Source organism: Lontra canadensis, unplaced genomic scaffold, assembly GCF_010015895.1.
Source record: "Lontra canadensis isolate GAN:19392208 unplaced genomic scaffold, GSC_riverotter_1.0 scaffold154, whole genome shotgun sequence".
NCBI classification, from domain to species: domain Eukaryota; kingdom Metazoa; phylum Chordata; class Mammalia; order Carnivora; family Mustelidae; genus Lontra; species Lontra canadensis.
In genome coordinates this window covers 440,157-461,574 of record NW_022631148.1, presented here as the reverse complement: position 1 = coordinate 461,574, position 21,418 = coordinate 440,157, and the positions used below count along the sequence as shown (strand labels likewise).

The 21,418-nt window shown below is 55.7% G+C and overlaps 1 protein-coding gene across 1 annotated transcript; it reads left to right on the top strand.

Annotated features, from left to right (window-relative positions):
* Positions 1–29: 29 nt before the first annotated feature.
* ARHGAP1 (Rho GTPase activating protein 1) lies at positions 30–17,579 on the top strand. Its single transcript, XM_032844746.1, has 13 exons — positions 30–134; positions 3,630–3,813; positions 4,224–4,319; positions 10,191–10,278; positions 13,691–13,822; positions 14,181–14,267; positions 14,474–14,572; positions 14,930–15,037; positions 15,122–15,198; positions 15,446–15,523; positions 15,963–16,091; positions 16,268–16,371; positions 16,497–17,579. Exons 2-13 carry the CDS (start codon positions 3,681–3,683, stop codon positions 16,683–16,685), a joined length of 1,320 nt encoding a protein of 439 aa, XP_032700637.1. The 5' UTR covers positions 30–134; positions 3,630–3,680; the 3' UTR covers positions 16,686–17,579.
* Positions 17,580–21,418: the final 3,839 nt, after the last annotated feature.

The following is a 21,418-nucleotide window of genomic DNA, read 5'->3' as shown; positions in this document are numbered from 1 at the left end:
CCGGTAGTGGGTCGGAGGTGTGGCGGAAGTGGTTGGGGAGTGGGGCACCCGGGAGGGGGCGGTTCCCTTTCTACTGCGGAGCCGGATGTTTGCCGAGCTTTGACAGGCGTGGCAGAGGGAGCAGTACCCGACCACGGTGAGCTGCAGGGCGTGGGGTCTTCCTGGGTGGTGGGGGGAGAAAAGGCAGGGACTAGACAGGTCACCGGAAGGGACAGGGTCCGGAGGGGGATGATCCGAGCAGATCCGAGGGTGGGAGCAGGAGTGGGATGGGGCCTAGAATCCTGGCTTTCCCACTGCAGGGATTCAGCCCTATTCCCGGGTCTGCAGTAACGGGACTGAGTTTCCTTCGCTGGTTTCCTCCTGCACTTCCCAGAGCAGAGTCCAGGTCAGATCGCAGTCATCTAGCAAGCCGATGGGAAGGGGAAGTCTCTTTGATCCGATCTGGCGAAACTCTAAGAACTAGAAATTTGGGGGAAGTATTCCAGCCTGCCACTAACTAAGCCACGGTTTCATCTCTGTTTCTTAATCTCTGCAATGGGATAATTACACCCAGTATGGGGTTTTATAAACCCTGAAGCTCTGGACAAACGCACTTGTAGTTGAAAGCCTTGCTATTGTGTCGTGAGATTTGCATTTTCGCAATTCTGGGGCCCCAACCAAGAGGATGATTCCAGTGCCAGAGAGTACGATTTCAAGTTGTTATCTGAGCTCTTCCTGAAGATAAGGGGAGAGGCTTTACTTTATCTTTTTATGGGCCCTCTCTGAACCTTCAGAATCACATGAATGACACTCATTTAGAGAAGTTTTGAGGAATTGACCTGTGTCGAGAGACCACCTTATACAGACATAGATTAAAATTTTGACTCTGCTGTATGACCTACCTAAACAATTTGCTTATTTTTTCTGGTCCTCACTTTCCTCTAAGAGTAAAATGGACTTAGTAGTAAACCTCACTGGTGCTGTTGTGAAGTTAAAAGATAATTTGTCTACTTTATGGTGCTACATAGGCCCTCAACAAATACTGGTTCTCTTCTCCATTTAGGAGATGGTTTCATTCATTCAGTCATTCAACAAATGACAGCATCTATGTGCTGAATAGGTCAGGGGGTCTTAAATGGATTCTCAGAGGGACTGTGAACCCCTTAAAATTGCATAAAAGATTTCATGTGTGTGCTGGGTTTTCTTAGGGAAAAAACCCACAGATTTCATCAGAATTCCAGAGAAGTCCAGAGGTTAAAAACTCTGCCTAGAAGGATTCTCAAAGGTTTTTGTATAAGTAGGTGTTTTACCTCTACAGAAGGGAAATACTAATCTCAGAGCAGGGAATATTTTGCACAGAGCAAAACAGGGCTTGTAGGTGTCTGGAGCCTTATGCGGCCAGGATACTTCATTTCCACCACTTTAAATTAGAATTTCCCCAAGCCAGCTTCCCTCACCTTCCCACTGAGGGAGCCAAACTTCAGGACTCCCAGAGGGAAGCAGCTATGGGTTGGAGGCCAGTCTGGCTGGGAGATGGAAACAACTGTGATTAGTTTTGCTGGAAAAGGAGGTTATGGAATGGGAGCAGTGGTCAGCTCTGAAGAACAGACAAAGTAGTGGAGGAGTTCCTGGAAAAGAGGTGGCGTTCAAGTCCAACTCCCCTTTAGAGGGTGTCCCTCTCCTCTCACACATACTTCAGCGTGCAGCTGTTCCTTCTAATCCTGTTGTTCGCTTTAGTGCAAGTGTTTTAGAATACTGGAGAGTTCTGTTTCTGGGAGGAGCCTGTGCTTCTATAGATAGGGAAATTGAAGTCTAGTTAGGAAAAAGACTTACCCAGTATCTTTGCAACTCATTGGCTCAAGCAGGACTATAGTCCAGTTCTCCACAGACCTCATCTCCTGCCTTTTTCATTGCGTCGGACACCCACGGTGTGCGGAAAGACTTCTTGGGGTAGCTGTGGGCAGGGCGAATGGGCAGTTGGTGCCCGGACAGTGACAGAAGAGAAGGCGCAGAGAGAAGGTTCAGGCCTAACGGGGGTTACTGTGAGCTGAATTCCGTCCCAGTTACCCAGTGGAGTCCCCTTTTGGGGGACTACTCACAGCCATCTGGCTGAACGGGGAAAGGAGTGATGAATCAGGAGTGGATTCCTCGGCTTAGGGTTGCCTGCATTGGAGGCTTGAAGGGAGTGGGTGAGATGGGGCGTGGGGCACAGCAGCACTCACTGGGAGAAGTGCGTGCCCAAATAAAAGAGGGTCATCTTTCTCTGCGCTCATGGAAGGGACTTACGTTTTGGTGGTATGCAGCAGGAGGGAATAAGGGTAAGAGGCTGGAGGAAAGGAAGAGAAAGGTTTTTCAGTTTTTGGTTTTTGTATAGCCTTTTGGCTCTTTGGCTGCTTGGCTTTGGCTCAGGAGCTTGGAATGGCTTTTGCCACTGAATCAGCGCGGTTGCCCTGGTAACAGGGTGGTTGTTGCTAGGCACAGGGAGCCGGTTTACCATCCAGAGTCCTCAGCTGTGAGGTGACGTGTGCCGGAGGTTGTCATGTTGCCTCAGAACCCAGAGGTGTTCAGGCTCTGGATCCTAGCTGGCACTTCTCCCCTCTTCTCCCTCCCCATGGCTGGTCTTGTTTTCACTCTTTATCTGTCCTGCCGATTCTCTGACCATATATGTCATTTTTGGACTCCAGGAATGTAGTGGGCTTACAGCAGCCTCTTCTCTGGGGCTGCACTGAGTGGACTGAATCCAATCCGAGAAGAAGCTGCTGCCCTGGGGCTTCACGCAGCCACATCCTTACTACCAGCCCCAGACCTGGGCAAACCCAGCTTTGGCATCCGGCTCCTCTCCCTCTCAGTCGGCTCTAGCTACGGGTCTGGTTTTCACCTCCTGTGACTCAGCGCTCTGGATGCTGTGGGCTTCCGCCTTCCCCATCTGTGCTTCGCCAATCCTTGGGGCAGTGTCTTGACCTTTCCCATCTTGAAACTGGTGTCAGGAGCTCCCTACGTATAGGAGTGGGCTCGGGAGCCCCCAGGATGCTGCAGATTGCCTACTGTGCCTGGCAGGCAGATTCCAGCCCTTGCTTCCTTCCACCAGCCTTTTCTGTCCTGGTGCAGACGCAGCTGGGCACCTCAACCATAGCCTTTCTTCTGGAACTCTGGGGTCTCTGGCCACCTCCTCTTCCCTGGGCCAAAAGCCAGAGCCACAATTAACCTTTTTCACAAAGGGGGTTTGGAACATCCCCGTACACCTTAGATGCTTGCAACATCTCACCTCTGTAACCGTTGGCGCCTGGGACGCTTCTGTGCACAATGACCCCTGAGGAGAGGGGCATGGACTTTTCTACCCTCTGCGGCTGGGACTGCATGACTGTACCAGATGGGTGGTGGGCAGCACAGGGCCTGGCACGGCTTGTCCCTAGCCAGCTGGAGGACCTGAGGGCAGGCCCCAAGCTGCACCATCCTCTGCCCCAGCTGCCTTTTCTGGCAACATGCCTAAACTGTGGAGAATCCGGGGCAACATGGAGCTCTTGGCCAGGATGCGATGCGTTGAGGAACAGGAACAGGGGAGGCTGGGGGAGGAATGAGTGAGAGCAGGAGGGCTTGCTGTAGCAGGTACAAGGGAGATGAGGGTGTCCCTGACTTGACCCCCCCACCCCCGGTTTCTCTTCAGGTCCTGTGGAGTGAAGCTGTGGGGGACAGGCCTGGTCATGGACCCGCTTTCAGAGTTGCAGGATGACCTGACCTTGGATGACACTAGCCAGGCTCTGAACCAGCTGAAGCTCGCCTCCATTGATGAGAAGAACTGGCCCTCGGACGAAATGCCCGACTTTCCTAAGTCAGGTGGGCGCTTCTGGATCTCAGGAGGCCTTCCATGCCTTAGAAGGGGAGACTCCAGGCACCTGGGTGGCTCAGTGGGTTAAGCTTCTGCCTTCAGCTCAGGTCATGGTCTCAGGGTCCTGGGATCAAGCCCCACGTTGGGATCCCTGCTCAGCGGGGAGCCTGCTTTCCCCCCTCTCTGCCTGCCTCTCTGACTACTCTGTCTGTCAAATAAAAAACTAAAATATTAAAAAAAAAAAAATAAGGGGAGACTCCCTTCCTATTGAAGGGAGACCCCAGGGGAGCAAGAGGAGGGCAAGCAGGGTAGGGCTGGGAGCACAGGTCCCACCGAGGGGAAGATCAGAGAACACGAGTCTCAGGGAGAACACTGCCAGTGCCCCCAGCTTATCCCCTGACTTTGCCGTGTTCCACAGATGACTCCAAAAGCAGCTCTCCGGAACCTGTCACTCACCTGAAGTGGGATGACCCTTACTACGACATCGCCCGGCACCAGATTGTGGAGGTGGCAGGTGAGCACACCCACAATAGCACCTTTTACCTCCTGGTCTGCACTCCCAGCCTGAGGAAGCCTGGCCCTCGTGCCACAGGGGGAAAGATGGGGCTGGGGCGGGGCCCAGGGACCCTTCCTGTGGTCTCACCCCTGACCCTGGGGCTCCTGAGTACAATTTTTTAAAATCACAGACTTGATTGTGATGGTTGCTTGGTCTCTCCCCCGGCAGTCACATCCTGACCTCTGACCCTGTTGTCTCTGTTGGCTGATGGTATGTGGGAGGCAATGTGGCTTTGTGCCTTGAAGTTGGAGAGTGGTTTGTTTCCAGCTTTGCTGTCTGAGCTCATTTCTTCCTCACAAGGTTGCCGAGAGGATTACAGCAGCAAATGTCTGTCAGGGCCTAGCCGGGAGTCAGAACATAATGGGCCCTGAATAAGTTGCTAGTAACCTCCCTTCCCTTTGCCCTGATGTCCACTTTTCCACCCCATCAGTTACTGGGGACCAGGGAGGTACTGGTTCCTTTTGGTGAAAAACCTACCTCCAAGGAAGTCTGGAACGGCAGAGCCTCCTTCTAGAAGTGAGGGGCCCCATGACCCCCTGGAAGCATCAGGTTTCTGGCAGATGTGCTACTGTGCTGAGCGTGGGTATGGAGCTCCCCTTGGGGCTAGGCCTCAGTGAGCTCCCACTTTCTTGTTTGTAACACAGAATGCAGAGCAGGGGAGGTAGCAAGGATGTTGGTGATTGATTTCTGCCCTTAGGGTCCTACTACTACTAGAAGAGGAAACCAGAGTGGTAGGATTCTTTGTCTTTTCCCTAATGGTTGTCTGTCCTCACTAGTGAGGACAGGCAACTGTAAGCCACAGCATGGCCTTGCACTGAGGCATTGGGGCAGGCAGAGGAAGCCAGGCAGCGCATGGCCTGGAGCCCAGTGGCACGGGCTAAGGGGGCCCTGCAGGCATCTGGCCATAGGGAAGCCACAGGGAACTCTAGCTCTTCTGAATGCCAGGGTCCAAGAGGGACGGGGCCGTTGAAAGAGTTGCCCCTCATGTCAGCAGTGTTTCCGTGGCATTTGTGTTCCTGCTGCCTGCCCTGGCCTGAGTCGGAGGCCTCAGCTGTGGCTTCTTTCACCCCTGCAGAAGTAAGGTTGAGAGTTCTTTCTGGGCCTGATCCTCACCTGGGGACAGGAGAGTCACCCGAAGGTTTCAGAAGGTTTCTCTCCTCACTTCCCTAAACGGACCTGCCTGGGGCATGGGGTGGGTATCTGATGAGATATAACATAGTTTCTATCCTCCTGGCTGGTGTGGCCAAGACACCAGGCAGAGCAGGGGGGACCCGCTCCCAGCCAGGCCCCGGGTGACCCCTTTGCTGCAGCATGTTTCTGTTTCCCCAGGGTGTGATGAGCCTGAGGGGGCCCAGCCAGGTAGGTGTGTTCCTGGCTGTCTGTGCTTGGCCTCTGGGCTGTGGATCAAGAAGGGCTGTTGGTAGAGGCTTGCGGGGGGGCGGGGCAGTGGTGTGGCCGCTTAATTGCAGCCCCATTCCTGGGAGCTGGGAGCTGGTGGTACCTGGGAGCCGAAAATAGCAAAGGGTTTTTATAGGAGGTTTGACAGGGGGTGCCATATGGGGACACCTCCAGAGCCCAAAGGGAAAAGGGCTCCTGGGAACTGAGAGGCCATGTCCTGTGGGGAAAGGCTGGCCTTAGCGCTGGCTCAGGGCCCCTCTGGTGGGGGTGTCCCCATGGCTGTGTCTCTCTGACTGCTGAGAAGAGTTTGGATGTCATTTGATGAGACTATGGTGATGTCCTTCCTGGGAGGCCAGTTTCCCAGCATTAGAAACCGGAGAAAGAGCCCATATTGGACCAGAGGGCAGGTGTGAGGTGTCGTCCCCAGCTCGTGTGTAGCCTGCGTCCTCCATGCTGGTGGTAGCTGTCCGGCTCCTCCATCAGATTTGACTCAGTCCGAGTGGGTTCTTAGCAGTGTTGTGCCGGCAAACGTTTAACAGTTCGCTCTCTGGAAAGGGGAAAAAAAGAGGACTATTATTTATTTGTAGCATTTGTAATTTCTACCACAGCAGATTCCAAGCACCAACCTGGCGTCAGCTGGCTGCAGTATTCCCAACCATTGAGCAGTTTGACGAATGTGGGAGCCGGCCCCAGCTCCCCAGCTCCCACCTCCCACCCTCTGGGCCCGCGCTGCAGGTTGTGCGCAGTCGGTGGCTGGTCCAGCGGTTCTCAGCCTGCCTGCGGGAGGACGGCAGCGCTGTTGCTGATTAACCCCCAGGCCCGCCCGGAGCGGAGCGGTCCTGATTGGTGTCCGGGGAATGCAGAGGCTCCCTGCTCGGGCAGCTTGCTCTTTTCCTGGTGCTTTCCACAAGTGCCGCGTCTTCTCATCGAGCCCTCGCCCCCAGTGCCCTGGAGACAGCAGGGCTCCCGGCTCCTCTCCTCTCAGGCTATTCTCTCCTGAGGTCAGGAGGGAAGTTCCTTTTCACACTTGCTTTGCGTAGTGACATATTTGCCCTGTGTGCTGGCGGGTGCCAAACCACCCAAGAACTTGAGCAACGGGACTCCACTCCAGGGAGGGAAGGACGGCGGCTAGGCCCTGGGGTCACCCGCGTCTTGACCCTTGCTTGTCTGAGAGTCTTGCTATCCAGCACCTTACCGATCACCCCTTTTGCCCCCATCCGCATCCAACAGAATCCAGCAGGCACTTTTAAGCCCTGTGGTCAGCCTGGAGGACTCAGTGAGGAAAAACACACATTACTTCAGTAAGGGAGCAGACAGTCCAGTGAAGGGGTTCTTAGAACTGTTCAGAGTCCTCTTTGAGAATATGAGTGATGTGGACCTCTTCTCTTAGGGTATGTGTGCGTCGTATTTTTCATTGATCATCAGGACCTTAGTGGAGTCCCGGTTGAGAAAGCAAAGTTTCCCGTCTATGAGGTGTCGAGGCCAGCTGAGGAAGCCTCGGACCCCTGGCCCCTCACCTCAATTGCTTGTTTAACCGGTTACCAGATCTTTAAATTCCACAGCCCTGTGAGCTCGGACTTCCTGTCCTGGCTAAGCCCTCAAACCTGCCAGCCAGTGAGGGCTGCATCCGTGTTGGGAGAAGGATGAAAAGAATCTTTTGGAATGCCCCTTGCTCCTCCCTGCATTTTCCCCCTCATTCTGGGTCTTTCCTCCACTTAGAGGGGAGGAGGCAGATGTCCCTCCCCTCACAGGCTCATGGCAGAAGGCCCAGGGGTTTCTGAGGTTCCAGATTATGCATGAGGCTGGCTTGACCAGACTGACCCTTTGTCCCTCCTTCACCAGTCTGCTCCTTCTCCTGTCAGGGCCTACGGGAAGAGCTCAGAACAGGCCTGAGAGCCACCCCCACTTGGCTGGAGGGAACCCAGCAGCTCAGGATCTAGGCGAGGGTGTGACAGAAAGCAGGTGGCATCTGGTTCGTCAAAACGGACTGTTTGTTGGATCCAGCTGCACCTTGTCGGGCGGCTCGCAGAGGCTTCTCTGCTCCTAAGTCTGGAGAACCTCTGTCCCAGGCTTTGGGGAACCTTCTAAAGCAGTCTTGTAACCTAGATATCATGGTGAGCAAACTCTGAAATAGAACCAGGCGTGCATTGTAATGCTGACCGCTGACTTTGTGTAGGCTTCCAGCACAAAGGTTTCTCGAATACCTGCCACAGGCTGGCCTCGGGACCAGCACTAGAATTTCTGAGATGGGTGAGATGTGATCCCTGCTCATAAACCAGTGTAGGGGACAGGCACATAAACAATTCTGCAGAAGAGTCAAAGTGTCACAACAGAGATGGGAGCCCTGAAAACGTTTCAGCTAAACTGTCTGGGGAAAGGAAGGAGGAGCGGACACAGGCTTCTGGGAGGAGATCATGCCTGGAATGAGTCTTAAGGGTTCTGAGGAGTTAGTCTGGAGAAGGGTTGCGGAATTGTCTTGAGAAGTTCTGTCTGGCAAGAGAAACAGCAGAGGCCCAAAGCTGCCTGGTGTGGACTGGGTTGCAGGCACATCAGTGTTGGAAGTGTGCATGGTGTCGAGCCTGGAGAATCCTGCAAGTCATTCCAAAGAACATCTACAGGGTGGTGGGGGTGGGGGCAGATTGTTTATCTGGGGTGGAGTTCAGGAGGAAAGGAGGATTCAAGGCAGGAGAGTTGCGGGCAGGTAAGTGTTCGTCATTCTCCAAAGCTAGAAGTTGGGGCAGCTTTCAGATGGAAGAGCAGAGCCTCTCCCTAGGCTTGGGGTATTTTGGGTGGAGATGGGCTGGTTGGAGGGGCTGATCTAGAGGTTGGACATGGTAGTCAGACTGCTGGCAGTGAGGTGCTGAATCAGGCCAACGCACCAAGCCATGCAGCCAGCAGGGCCTGGGGCCACACTGTCCACATTCCAGAAACCTCCTTCAGCCCCTCTGATGAGTCCTGCCTCAGCCCTACAGAAAAGGGTCAGAGCCTTGGCAACCACTTTGGAAAAGTACTGACTCCTGGGTTAAGTCACTGACCGAGAAGAAGCATCAAGATCATGGTTTACTAAATACGGAGAAGGACACTCAGCAAGGCATTTGGGGGAGGGGTGGTCCTTAGTCCACAGAGGTGGGTGGAGAACACAGTCCATGCGATTTCATGAGTTATATAAGTATTTTCATTTGCCTCTGAAGCAATGACAGTTAGGCAGTTGTGGTATGGTGTCCTTGGAGAGGCGTGAAGGTAAAGATGCAGGGAGGGTTCTTGGGACATGGAGTGGGGACCAAGCCTTGTCCTTATCAAGCTTTGTTTGGTGTCCCTGGTCTGTATGACCCGGGAAGAGCATCTCACCTTGGAGGGCAGTAGCTCCCCGGCTTCCCAACAAAGCCAGATGATCAGACCATCAAATAGTGACCAGTTTTAGACGAACACCCCTGAGCGATTACAGCCAAACAAGCATTTTTCCAAAGCATTACAAATGCCTCTGAACTCCATGTTCTGTCGAATATCCTTAATGAGAAAGGATATGATTTTTAGGAATGTCCAGAAGTCAGAGCCAAGTGTGGTTGTAATCCTAGTAATAAAATCAGGAAGTGCTGCTAGTGGTCAAAAATGAGACCAGTGTCATTACTCCCATGTTCTCCATGGCCTTGGACTTGCCGCGAAGTTAGCATCAAGACGCTTTCCAAATGCATGCTGCTGAGAGGCGATGCTTCTGCAACACTCATGGGCTTTTAAGATGACTGTTTGGCAAGGTCACAATTGCTTGGGTGGGTGTGACTTTCAATTTTTTTAGTTAACCATTTTAAAATGCGCAATCGGTGCTATTTCGGACCTTCACAGTGGGGTGCAGCCACCTCTGTCTAGTCACACAGCTTCATCCCTACCCACGCCAGGTCCTGTAACCAGAAACAGCCAGTCCTTAACCTCCCTCCTCCCAGCAACTGGCAGCCACGGATGTGCTGTGAATTTGCCTATTCTAGATAACTCCCATAAATGGAGTCATACAATAGGTAGCCTTTGGGGTGTGGCTCCTTTCACTTAGCTCACTTAGCATCCTGTTCTCGGGGTCCATTCACAATGTAGGATGGATCAGTACTTCATCCTTTTTTGTAGCCAACCCACATCCCTCTGCATGGATAGACCACATTTCCTTTAGCCATTCACGCATTGATGGGCGTGTGGGTGTTTCTGCCAGGTGGGACTTTGAGTTAACGTTATTTTTTTAGACCCCAGCTCAGTAGCCCTGAGAGCAGCCTGTCCCTCTTTCTTCAGCAGCACATGCCTGAGTGCAGACAGCTGCCCAGGCTGTGTGTCGGCCGCTCTGGCCCCTCTACCACGTGGCATGGGTCTCTGGGCCTGGCACCCTTTAGTTCCTCGCCCCACTTCTCTCCGTTGATCTTCCACTCACCGCTCAACTTTCTCTACACCTAGGAGACGACAAGTATGGGCGGAAGATCATTGTGTTCAGTGCCTGCCGGATGCCTCCGAGCCACCAGCTGGACCACAGCAAACTCTTGGGGTGAGTACCCACAGGGATGGTGGTGGGACAGGTGACCAGACCCCCCTCCCCCACCATTGCCTGATGCCCAGTGGTACCCAGAGGTACCAAGCTGCCTCCCTCCACGCCTCTCCTCTCCTCCCAAGGGAGCTCTTCTTTACATTTTGGGGAGAGCACCAGGCTAGGTGTCGTCCAACCTGTTTGTAGTCGGAGTGGGAGGGGAACTGCAGCCTTGGCAGGTGTCTTCATCCCTCACTGAGGGCGTCCAAATGCAGCCCTCCTTCCTTATAGGGTGGAGATAGTGCCCACAAACATGCTTGGAAAAGTAAAATACTGTCCCCCAGTGCGGGCTGGTGGGGACGACGTGTCGCTTGTGCTATGCTTACAGTTCATCGTTTACATGAATGATTTGTGGTTTTTTGTGCCAAATTTGGTGCCAGTGGCCTCTGTACCTGTCTGGGTCCTGTTGGCAAATACATGTACTAGCTCTGGCTGGTCTAGAAATTGAATGCCAGTCTGAAAGCCGATCGAAAGCAGGAATTTGACAGACCTGTTCTTTCCCATTTTTTTTTTTTTTTAAGATTTTATCTATCTTACAGAGAGAGAGAAGGGGGAGGAGCAGCGGGAGAGGGATAAGCAGACTTTGTGCTGAGCGCGGGGCATGACATGGGACTCGATCTCACGACCCTGAGATCATGACCTGAGGCGAAACCAAGAGTCAGAGTCTTAACCAACTGCACCGCCCAGGCGCGCCTGCCAGACCCTGCTCTGATGAGCATTCATTACTGAGCTGCAGCGGGCTGCCGGCACATGCCCGACATCCATGGAGGCAGAGCCCTAGCGGACTTCTCCTGAGGCCCCTTTGTGTGTGTGCAGTTAGCGTGTTGCACGTCTTTCCTCGTCTCTTTAAAGCACTCCCCGAAACTGAAGGTGGCTGCGCTGCCCATACCAGCTCTTTGGGATCCTGAATGGTTGTGTGTGAGTGTGCGTGGGTGTGTGGGTGTGTGGGTGTGTGGGGAGGGGTCAGGGACAGTCTGTGTGGGGATGGGTGGGGGGGTGGGTGTGTAGGGGTGGGGAGGGGTCAGGGACCGGCTGTGTGGGGAACAGAGTAGGGGTGGGAGGGGAGGGGTCAGGGACAGGCCAGGGGTGCGGCTGCAGAAGGGGAAGGGCCTGAGTGCAGAGTCCACAGTTGATGAGCCAGGCCTGAGGCTCTCCAGCCTTGTGGGAGTTTTCCATCAGGCTTCTGGAGCCCTTCTGCTGTCGCCCCCCAGCCAGGCAGGCAGAGCCTTGTTGAGGCCCATCACATGGCCCAGCCAGGAACAGGCCAGGGAGCTCGGCCTGAGGGCGGCTGAGTCACACACCCTACCCTTCACAGCAACTGAGTTGGCAGGTGACAGACTCCTGGCCAGATAATAGTCGGAGTGGGAGGAAGTCAGAGGAAGGAGATGGGAAAGCACCCAGGTTTCAGGAGAGCGCTTGCTGAGTGAGTCCGCTCCATTCTTCCTCTGACTTCTGGAAGCCCTCTGCCATCTGTCCTGTCTGTCCCCCCATCCCTTCCTAGAGGGGGTCTTCCTGCCCGCCCCCTCCCCAGCCTGCAGGGCAGCACTTTCCTCGCGGGTCAGTCTCATTATCGCAGCCGAGGCCTTTCCCGGCCATCCAGCCACATCTGGGGGTTGGAAGAGAAAGTGCCCGAAGCTTGGATTCAAAAGACCAGTTAAGCTTCACTCTGCCTCTTACCAGCTGTGTGTTTGGGGGCAGTTCTCTTCTGAATCCTATAAAAATAAGAATTGTGCCCACCTCACGGGGTTGTCTTGGGCATAAGATAATATGCATGAAATGCCATCGTATACATTTGTAAAGTACTACAGATTTCAAGGATTTAAAAAAATGTAAGTAGCTTTAAAGAAAAAATACAGACAATGATAAATAAAATCTCCCATGAACCTACCACCCGGAGAGAAAACTACAGTTAATATTTTCGTGTATTCACCTATTTTTTTTCTATAATGTAAACAAATCTTTGTGTAGTCACCTCTATCCCCCATAACGTTACCTTCTGAGCACTAAACACACTTCCAAGACATCTTTTAAAAACATGTTATTGGCGGGGCGCCTGGGTGGCTCAGTGGTTAAAGCCTCTGCCTTCGGCTCAGGTTATGATCTCAGGGTCCTGGGATCGAGTCCCGGGTCGGGCTCTCTGCTCAGCAGGGAGCCTGCCTCCTCCTCCTGTCTCTCTCTGCCTGCCTCTCTGCCTACTTGTGATCTGTCAAAAAAAATCTTAAAAAAAAAAAAAAAAAACATGTTATTGGCGTACCACTTGACGAATTTTCAGAAACTGAATACACCTGTCCACACCCACAGACCTCCCTTTTTTCTTCTAGCAGGTTCCCCAGAGGGTAAGCACTCTCTTGACACCTGACTTCACAGATTGCTTCTGTTTGCAGAAACATCCCGCAAGATGTCCTATTTCTAGATGGCCTGTAATGTATTTAACCAATTCCCTGTTCCTGAACAGTTAGCTTGCTGCTCAAAAAATGTTTTTCCGTTGTAAAACAGGCTGCTGTGAACAGCCTTCTACAAAAACAGTTCTGCTCATTTCCGATTGTTCTTTAGGGTGGCTTCCTGGACATATTTTTACCGGGTCAAAGAGCATGGGCTTTTTTTTAGCTTCTGATAAACATCACTTTATTGCCCTCCAAAAGGTCATAACATCCAGCAAAGGATGACTGTACTGTCACTGCAGTTTTTGCTGTCTTGTAGTTACAGAATGCTGTCTTTTAATGTCACAGCCCTTTGTAAGCTGTGGAGTTTTCAGTGTGTCCAGGGCTCGGTTACTGTGGAGCAGTAATAATCCAGCTTTAACACTGTGCATGCCTGCCTGTGTGGTCAGGTCAGCAGGGTGAACTTGTAGTTCAGCTCCAGGCTCCAGAGCAAGATGGGTGACTCTGATTTAGCATTTAACCTCTCTGAGCCTCACTGGTCTCACGTTTAAGGAGGGGATAATCAGCCCCAGATGTTAAGAGGAACTCATGAGATAATGTATGTGGAGTGCTTGGCAGACACTACAAGATAAAATATTGATGAATGGTGTCTGTCATCATCATGATCGCCTCGGGGCGGTCCCATAGGGAGTGTTACTCCCATTTTTCTGCAGGGTATGCGAGAGGGCCCCAGTTCCAGTCCTGGTTTCCTCGTTTCTGGCCGGGGCTGCTGTTCTCATTCTTCTTCCTCCGCCCAGCCCAGCCACCACCCGGAGCCTCCTCCACACAGTGGAGCCGGTGATTCCGCAGCCAGAACAGGCAGTGCAGGAGGGGCTCGTGGGGAGGTGGAGGATGGACACAGGGGATGCTTGCAGTGCCAGGCCGTGCCTCCAGCCCCCCCCCCCCCCGCCGCCGAATCGAGGCTAGGCCTGAGTGGGGCTTTGCTCTTGTAGGTACCTGAAGCACACGCTGGACCAGTACGTGGAGAGCGACTATACGCTGCTCTACCTGCACCACGGCCTGACCAGCGACAACAAGCCCTCGCTCAGCTGGCTCCGGGACGCCTACCGCGAGTTTGACCGCAAGTGGGTTGGGGCCTGGGGGTAAATGGCTGTGGACCGCTGCCCTCTGCCTGCGCAGGATCTTATTCCATGTGGGGCGGGGGGGAGGAGGCAGGTCCCCCCTCCCCCCACCCCCAAGCCCGCCCTGGGTAAAAGCAAAGAACCTGAATTTGAAACCTCCTGGGCTTAAATCCCAGTCTCTGTACTTCCTTGCTCTGTGACCTCTCTTGAGACTCTGTTTCCTAGTCTGTAAAATGGGACAACCATGGCACTTAACTCTCAGGCCTTCCCTGAGTACGCAGATCAGAAAGTGCACCCAAAGAACCTAGCTCTGTGCCTCTCGCACCACCCCCGCTGCTGAGTTCCTGGTGTCTCTCTGCAGGTACAAGAAGAACATTAAAGCCCTGTACATCGTGCACCCCACCATGTTCATCAAGACCCTGCTCATCCTCTTTAAGCCCATCATTAGGTGAGGAGGCTGATCGGGGAGGACAACGGCCTCCCCGTGCTTCCCTTGGAACTCTGGATCAGACGCCTGAGGCAGCCAATCCTTCTGGGGACAGGCCTTCATGGGGCCCAGCTGTGTCTGATCTCCGGGGGGCTGCTGAGGGGGAGGTGGAAGCCTGCCAAAATGGGCCCACCGGTGCCTACCCATGCCCTTTATTCTGCCGGCAGCTTCAAGTTCGGGCAGAAGATCTTCTATGTCAATTACCTGAGGGAGCTGAGCGAGCACGTGAAGCTGGAGCAACTGGGAATCCCTCGCCAAGTGCTCAAGTGAGGCGGGGGCGGGGGCTCAAGTGCGTGCCCGGCTCGCAGGGGCCCGGGGACATGCCAGCCAAGGGGGAGGGAGCTTCAAGCAGCCCCGGATGAGCAGAGGGGGTGAAGGTAGCGACGAAGAGCCTGCGCAGGGGTCGGAGAGCGCGGGTTCAGGTCCCCCTTCTGTCACTTAAAGAGCTCTGTGACTGCAGCCCCTCAGCCCTGCCCGGCTCGGTCGTGTGTCGTGCAGCGCTGCCAGGCGGCCTGGGTGACGTGACCCTGTGCAGCCGCACAGGGAGCGCCTGACGAGCGAGGGTTGCCAACGTGACTGCAAAGTCAGGTCGGTGGCCTGACCCTCCCATCTGCCTCCCCAAGGTATGACGACTTCCTCAAATCCACACAGAAGAGCCCTGCCACCGCCCCCAAGCCCATGCCGCCACGGCCCCCTCTGCCCAACCAGCAGTTCGGGGTCTCGCTGCAGCAGTGAGTAGGGGAGAGGCGGGCAGGCCTGGCCAGTGGGGGCCGCAGAGGGCGGCAGACCCTGCTCACTGCCCCTGTTCCTAACAGCCTCCAGGAGAAGAACCCAGAGCAGGAGCCCATTCCGCTTGTGCTCCGGGAGACCGTTGCCCACCTGCAGGCCCACGGTGAGTGCCAAGGCCACTCGCTGGCCACAGGGCCTCCAGGACCTGCCCCTTCCCCTTCAGCCCTGACCCCAGGCCCCTCCTCAGCTCGGCCTCCCAGGTCCCCTCGGGAAGCTGCAGGGGAGGGCCGAGAGGCCCCACGTGCACCGGCCCCTACACCGACCCTCTCTGGAGCCCCGAGACTAAGCGGGTCCAGGCGTCTACGCCCTGCCCCGGAGCCTAGACTCACCGGGGCCCTGCTGTTCCCCAGCTCTCACCACTGAGGGGATTTTCCGGAGGTCGGCCAACACCCAAGTGGTACGGGAAGTACAGCATAAGTACAACATGGGTGAGTGGTCAGGGGCTGTGCCCGGGGTCACAGGGGCAGTACGGATCCTGGGGGACTGGTGAGCTGGGGACATGTATGTGACTGTGAGGGGGCCTCTTTGCTTTCTGCTCCCCTGTGAGCAAGGGCCCCATGTTCTGTTCCTGCTAGACATTCTGTGGCATTTGGCCCGACTGCAGGGGTCCCACTCCTGCCTGGCTGTCCCAGGCCTGCTGCCTCATCCATCAGGCTTCCGGGTCCCGGGTTTCAGGAGTCACTATAGTGCATACTGGGGGGCCCGGTTCTACCCGGTCCCCTCATCACAGAGCAAGAGGGAAGGCCTATGCGAGAGGAGGCTCCACAGTGGGGTGGGGGGTGCTGGTGCAGTGGGCTCTGCTTAGCCTCCAGGCTAGGCCCACTCCTCCCCACCACCACCGCGCCCCCCCCCCCCCGCCCGCCCTAGGGCTGCCAGTGGACTTCGACCAGTACAATGATCTGCACCTGCCCGCGGTCATCCTCAAGACCTTCCTCCGGGAGCTTCCTGAGCCCCTGCTCACCTTTGACCTGTACCCCCATGTCGTGGGCTTCCTCAGTGAGTGCCCCTGCCCTTCCCTCCCCTGCTCTGTGCTGTTTCTGCTGGGTTGGGGTCAGTCCTGGACTCAGAGCAGGCAGGTTTGGCCTGTCCGCCAAGAAAAGGCTGGGGTGGGGGGTGTCTCGGTTCTGGCTCGTGTCCCCGGTTGCTGTGACCCGGGCCCTGGTTCCTTGCAGACATTGATGAGAGCCAGAGAGTGGAGGCGACGCTGCAGGCACTCCGGGCACTGCCTGAGGAGAACTACCAGGTGCTTCGTTTCCTCATTGCCTTCCTGGTGCAGGTGAGACCAGGGCCTCTGAGATGCGCCCGGAGGAGGGCGGGAGAAGAAACGGTCAGCCCACCGCTCCTGGGCATGGGAAGCAGGGTCCGTGGCTTCCTGCTGGAGCGCCCCAATTCCCTCCACAGATTTCTGCCCACTGTGACCAGAACAAGATGACCAACACTAACCTGGCTGTTGTCTTCGGCCCTAACCTGCTGTGGGCCAAGGATGCTGCCATCACCCTCAAAGCCATTAATCCCATCAACACGTTCACCAAGTTCCTTCTGGATCACCACGGGGAGTTGTTCCCCAGCCCTGACTCCAGGGGCCTCTGAGCTCTGCCCTGCTGCCCCTTCTCGGAGAGCCCCAACGGGGACTCTTCCTCCTGGCTTCAGCCTTATGGGGGCGTGGGGCTCCTGCCCAGGAAGGGGCCGTGAGGCCCTGGGAGCTGGAAGCTGGGGCCAGCCAACTGGGCAGCCTTTCCTCCCACTCTGTCCAGCCCGCCTCACCAGCCCCAGAGGCCGCGCTGTAACTACGGGACATTATTCTTTGCCTTATACTTCTCACTGCCTCCTTGGATCCCTGGCTCCTAGCCAGGCTCTGCAGCGCTGGCCTTGGCTCTTCCAGTGGGAAGAAGACTGGCCCCAGCAACTGCTTCCCCACTTTCTCCTGCCTCTCTTCTCCTGGCTACCGAGGAGGCCTAACACACTGCCAGCTGGGCTGGTAGCTGGGCCTGGTCCTCCCTTTCTAGCCGCTGGGGAATAAGCAGCTGAGCTGGGCTGGCTTGGGCCCGCCCTACCGAGGCACCTCCCTGCCTGGGTGAAGGCCTGTGTGCGACCACCTGCTCCTGTCCTCCCCTCTAGAGGTTCAGCCTTGGGTGTTGACACGGCTAAGGACTGGCAAGGCCGGAGTCTGCTTCCTGCTTCTGCCTGCTTCTCTTGCACACATCCTGGGTCAGCCCTTCTCAAGTGATACTGCCCCCAGGATGTCCCAGCCCCCTGGTTCTGCCAGGACTGGCAGCTTGGATGATAGGGTTGAGCCCAGCATCCATTTGAAACAGTCACTCCATTCCTGCCCAAAAGCCTCCGGTGTCTGGTTGGGCCAGTGACAGTCTCAGCCCCCCATGCCTTGCCTCCCCTCTCTTCCCGCTTGCACAGATCCTCAGCCTAACTGTGGACAGATCTGTGGTGGGGTCACAGGTCACACTGGTCCCTGCTCTGGCTGGAAGCGACTCACCAGGCCTGTGGCTTCTTCCTCCAGCTAGTGACTCCTCGAGAGGCTGAGCAGAGACCTTGCTAATTAAGTTAACCCTTGCTGGGGGAGTTCTAGCAACGTCCCCCAGGGTCTCCGGGCCCCAGGGCCCTGTCATCTTTCAGAAAACCTGGATCTGGATGATTGGTACTCATTCCTACTGTGTTCCTTAGAATTACACACCTTCCTGGTGAACGCTGGGGACCCCACTTCCTGCAGCCTTGTCCCCTGGCAGCAGAGGGAAGTACCTGCACAGTGGCCCTGCCCCCCTAGCCTTGTCCAGAGCCTGTACTATGGGGGCCCTCATGGACCAGCCCAGCCCCATCTGCACTGTGGGTGTGGCCTGGGCCCTGACCTCACTGGGTTCTCCCCCCAGGACGGTGGCACGTCAGGACTCCCCTGGGCCTGGAGTAGCTGCTGGTTCTGTGTGGCTCCCTGCGTCTCTGGCCTGAGTCAGGCTTCTGCTTTCTGTCCTCCTTTGTCTATCAGGTGTTCTGCACAGCCCCATTTACTGGGGAGCCTCGTAGATCTCTCTGGTCTTTCTCATGTCCCCTGTCGCACTGGTCTTACCCGGGGGAGGGGAGAGTACTGTGAATCAAGTGTTCACGTTCACACTTAGTAACTTCTAGGCACCAATCATGTATTTCACCTTTGCACTTTTTGTATTTCAATAAAAAAGGATGATGGAACACTGCCCACCTGGACGTTAGGGAGCATGCCCGGAGGCTCAGGACGGCGGGAAGTGTGTGGTTGTGGAAGCCGAGCAGGTGGGGCCTCAGGAAGTCCCCTCTGCAGTCCCCCTGACCCCGTCCTTCCTTGTCTCGTTCCCTTGGGAGTGGGTATGAAGCCGCTTTCTGACATCGCCCAGGCCTGAACGTGTGATGGTGACCCCATGTGGCTTGTGTGCAACATCCCAATGGGCTGGCAAGGGCAGTGTCCCATGACCAAGGCCTCTTCTGGTCCTAAACAGAGGGGACTGTGATGCCAGGAGTGTGGGCTTGAGTCCTGGTGCCATCACCCTCCACCATATCCTCAGGGCACCTGAAGACTGTCTCTTCCTTTCTGAGGCTCCAAAATGATGCAAACAGGACATTACAGAGCGAGTGCCCAGTGGTGACCAGAATGACCGCTGTTTCACAAGGGAATGAGGAGATGGTCCCAACCTCGTGTAGCGGCTACGATTGGAAGCCACACTACGATTGGAAGCCACACTACGATTGGAAGTGTGACCATTCGCTTCTCCCCGCCCTCCCCTCAGCCTGAGCGCCTTGGCTATCTCCACCTGCCACCCAGTCCCACCGAGGCTAGGGAGAGAACCAATTTTCCTTTTCTCTCTTGAGTAGGTTTTGCTGTGCTTTAAAGTTTAAGATGGTAAAATTTACGTGCGTATTTTACCACAATTTAAAGACCATGGTTTGTCACTGGGAGGGCAGGCTAGAATTTCTCTGGGCATAGTGGTCAAGGTCAAGTTGCACCTGTCTGCTGCCTGCCTGTTGATTGTAATCAGGTGATGGTGGCCTCAGTCGGGCCTGTTTTTTCCCTTCTGTGCCTGCTCTGGCTGGGGGGGGAGCAGGGCCAGAGCTGCAGGATTGAGCAGCGGTGTAAAGCTGGTGATGACAAACAGGCCCTGAGCCGCAGGGAGCCAGGCCGTCGCCCAAGTGGCCCTCACAGGCCAGGCAGAAGGCCCCGGAAGCCTCTCACCGACCGGCTCCTCCCCGCCCTAAACTGGGCGACTGCTTACCACAGAGGAGCAGTATCCCAGGGAAACTCTGAGAGGGGATCAGCCCAAGAGAGCTGTTTACTCGGGTTGGGCTCCTGGCAGGGCCTCTGCCGAGTGACTCAAAGGCGGGTTTACCCCTGCCTTGGCAACAGCAGGTCTCTGGGGAGAGAGGCTTTAAAGGGGCAGGACGCCATCATGAGACACAGGGCAAGTGAACACTTCATTTTTGGGGGGGGGCGGATCCCAACTGAAGGTGAAGACACAGGGACAGTCTCTTCACCATTTCTGACTCAGGGGTTGGGCAACTCTGTCCCTACTGGCTGCACGGTCAGTTATCATGGCCAATGCCAGGCAGTTAACAAGCTAGGGCTCCCAGGGCCCACAACAGCACAGCACAGCCGTGGGCAGCCTCCTTTTCAGCCCTAGCCTTGGGCTAAAATTAGAACTTTCTCACCGTTTTCTGCCCTGGCTTCAGCCTGAAGTGGGGCAGGGAGGCGATGCATACCACAGTTGCCCCTTCTGTCAGGAACTTTAGTCCCTTGCCTCTAGGACTGTCTCTGGCTCTGGGACCCTGGCTCCACCCCCGGCTCCCACGGCACAGCCACGGATCAGGAGGCGGGACCTAGCTTTACCAGGGCTGAGAGGCCTGCCAGAAAAGCCCCCTGGGGCCAGGCAGGAATAACCTACTCGGCATCCTGACTCCCCAGGGAGCACCCCAGGGCCTGGCTCAAGCTGTCTGGCAGATCCGGGCAGCTAAACATACTGGTCGTGGACTTCTGGATCCCTCACTCCGCCCCTTGCCCTGTCTGGTTTGCTCAGCACGTAACTCCTCACCCCAGATTAGCAAACAGATAGCAGCACCCGAGGGAGGCCCACATTCCCCATCCGCTCCTGCTGGAAACACGGAAGAGGCCTGGCAGATCTTTCTTGCTCCGAACCAGAGGCTGCTGCCTCCAGGCTGAGTGGGGGGCAACAAGCAGCTGACGACTGCGATGGCCTCGTCTGAGGAGCTTTACTCTGCGTGTCCACTTCACACACAGTGTCTCGCTGACTAATCACACACGAGCCCCTGAACTGGGAACAGCACAGTCAAGGAAAATGAGCTCTAAGTTTCCTGACCATCGCAAGGTGGCACAGCTGCTAGGTGGCCAAGCCCCAAGACTCAGAACAGCCTGCCTGACCCCGAAGCCATTCGGCTGCACTTCACATCCACGCTCTTCCTTCCGCGGAGGGGGCCCGCTGGCTACCAGGGCCCACACACAAGTGGGATTTTAGCATTTTAGACAACTGGTAGGACAAGAGGCTGTAAAGTACAGAAAAAATTTATTGGAAATCTCTTGAATACATTTTAAAGTATAGCTCAGTATTTCCAAACAAGGTGGGCTGGAGGAGGGGGAGGGACTCTGCCACCGGGAGCCCGGTGACGGGTCCCAGCCTTTCCCCAGGGGCTGCTGCGGGAGTCAGTCTAGGGCTCATCCCGGTCAGTGCTGGGGCCGAGGGGCAAGGGCCAGCCTTGACAGTTGCTCTGCTCCTCCCAGGCTCCGCTCAGGGATCAGCCTCCCTGGCCTCACTGATGGGGTCCTAAAGGGAAGGCTGCCGTCTGCAAAGCCACAATCAGGTGTCAAAGAGGACAATGGCTAACAGGCCTCTCCGTGCTTGGCCTCAGAGGGACAGCAGCTGAGACACTGTGGCAGAACGTGAGGGCAGGGGCGAGCAGTAGCTTACCAGGGCTTCCCCCTTCTCAGCACTGGGGCCTGGGGCGTAAATCTGGAATGGTTCAGCAGGCCATGGGTACGCTCTGGCCCGGGTAGGAGGACCCGCTGGACACCACTGCTGGGGACATTTTGCGGCAGCAGGATGCATGCAACAGGGGCAGGGCTCAGCCCACCTGAGACAGCCTCCAGCCCACTCCAGCCCTCAGGGTTCAGCCTTGTAGGTGGGAACAATGTCACATGCATTTACTAACAAGAAATTGAGGACCACCTGCTCCACTTCAGAACAGCTGCCGCCAAGGAATAGCCCAGATGGGCCAGGAGGAATGGGGCGGGCCTTGTCCCCCCCCCCCCGCCCCCCGCCTCCCGCCTCCCGCTGCCGGCC

Coding starts and splice junctions, on each gene's coding strand:
- ARHGAP1 (XM_032844746.1), top strand. CDS start 3,681: ATGGACCCGCTTTCAGAGTTGCAGGATGACCTGACCTTGGATGACACT. Junction 4,320..10,190: donor CCAGATTGTGGAGGTGGCAG/GTGAGCACACCC, acceptor CTCTACACCTAG/GAGACGACAAGTATGGGCGG. Junction 14,268..14,473: donor CTCTTTAAGCCCATCATTAG/GTGAGGAGGCTG, acceptor TTCTGCCGGCAG/CTTCAAGTTCGGGCAGAAGA.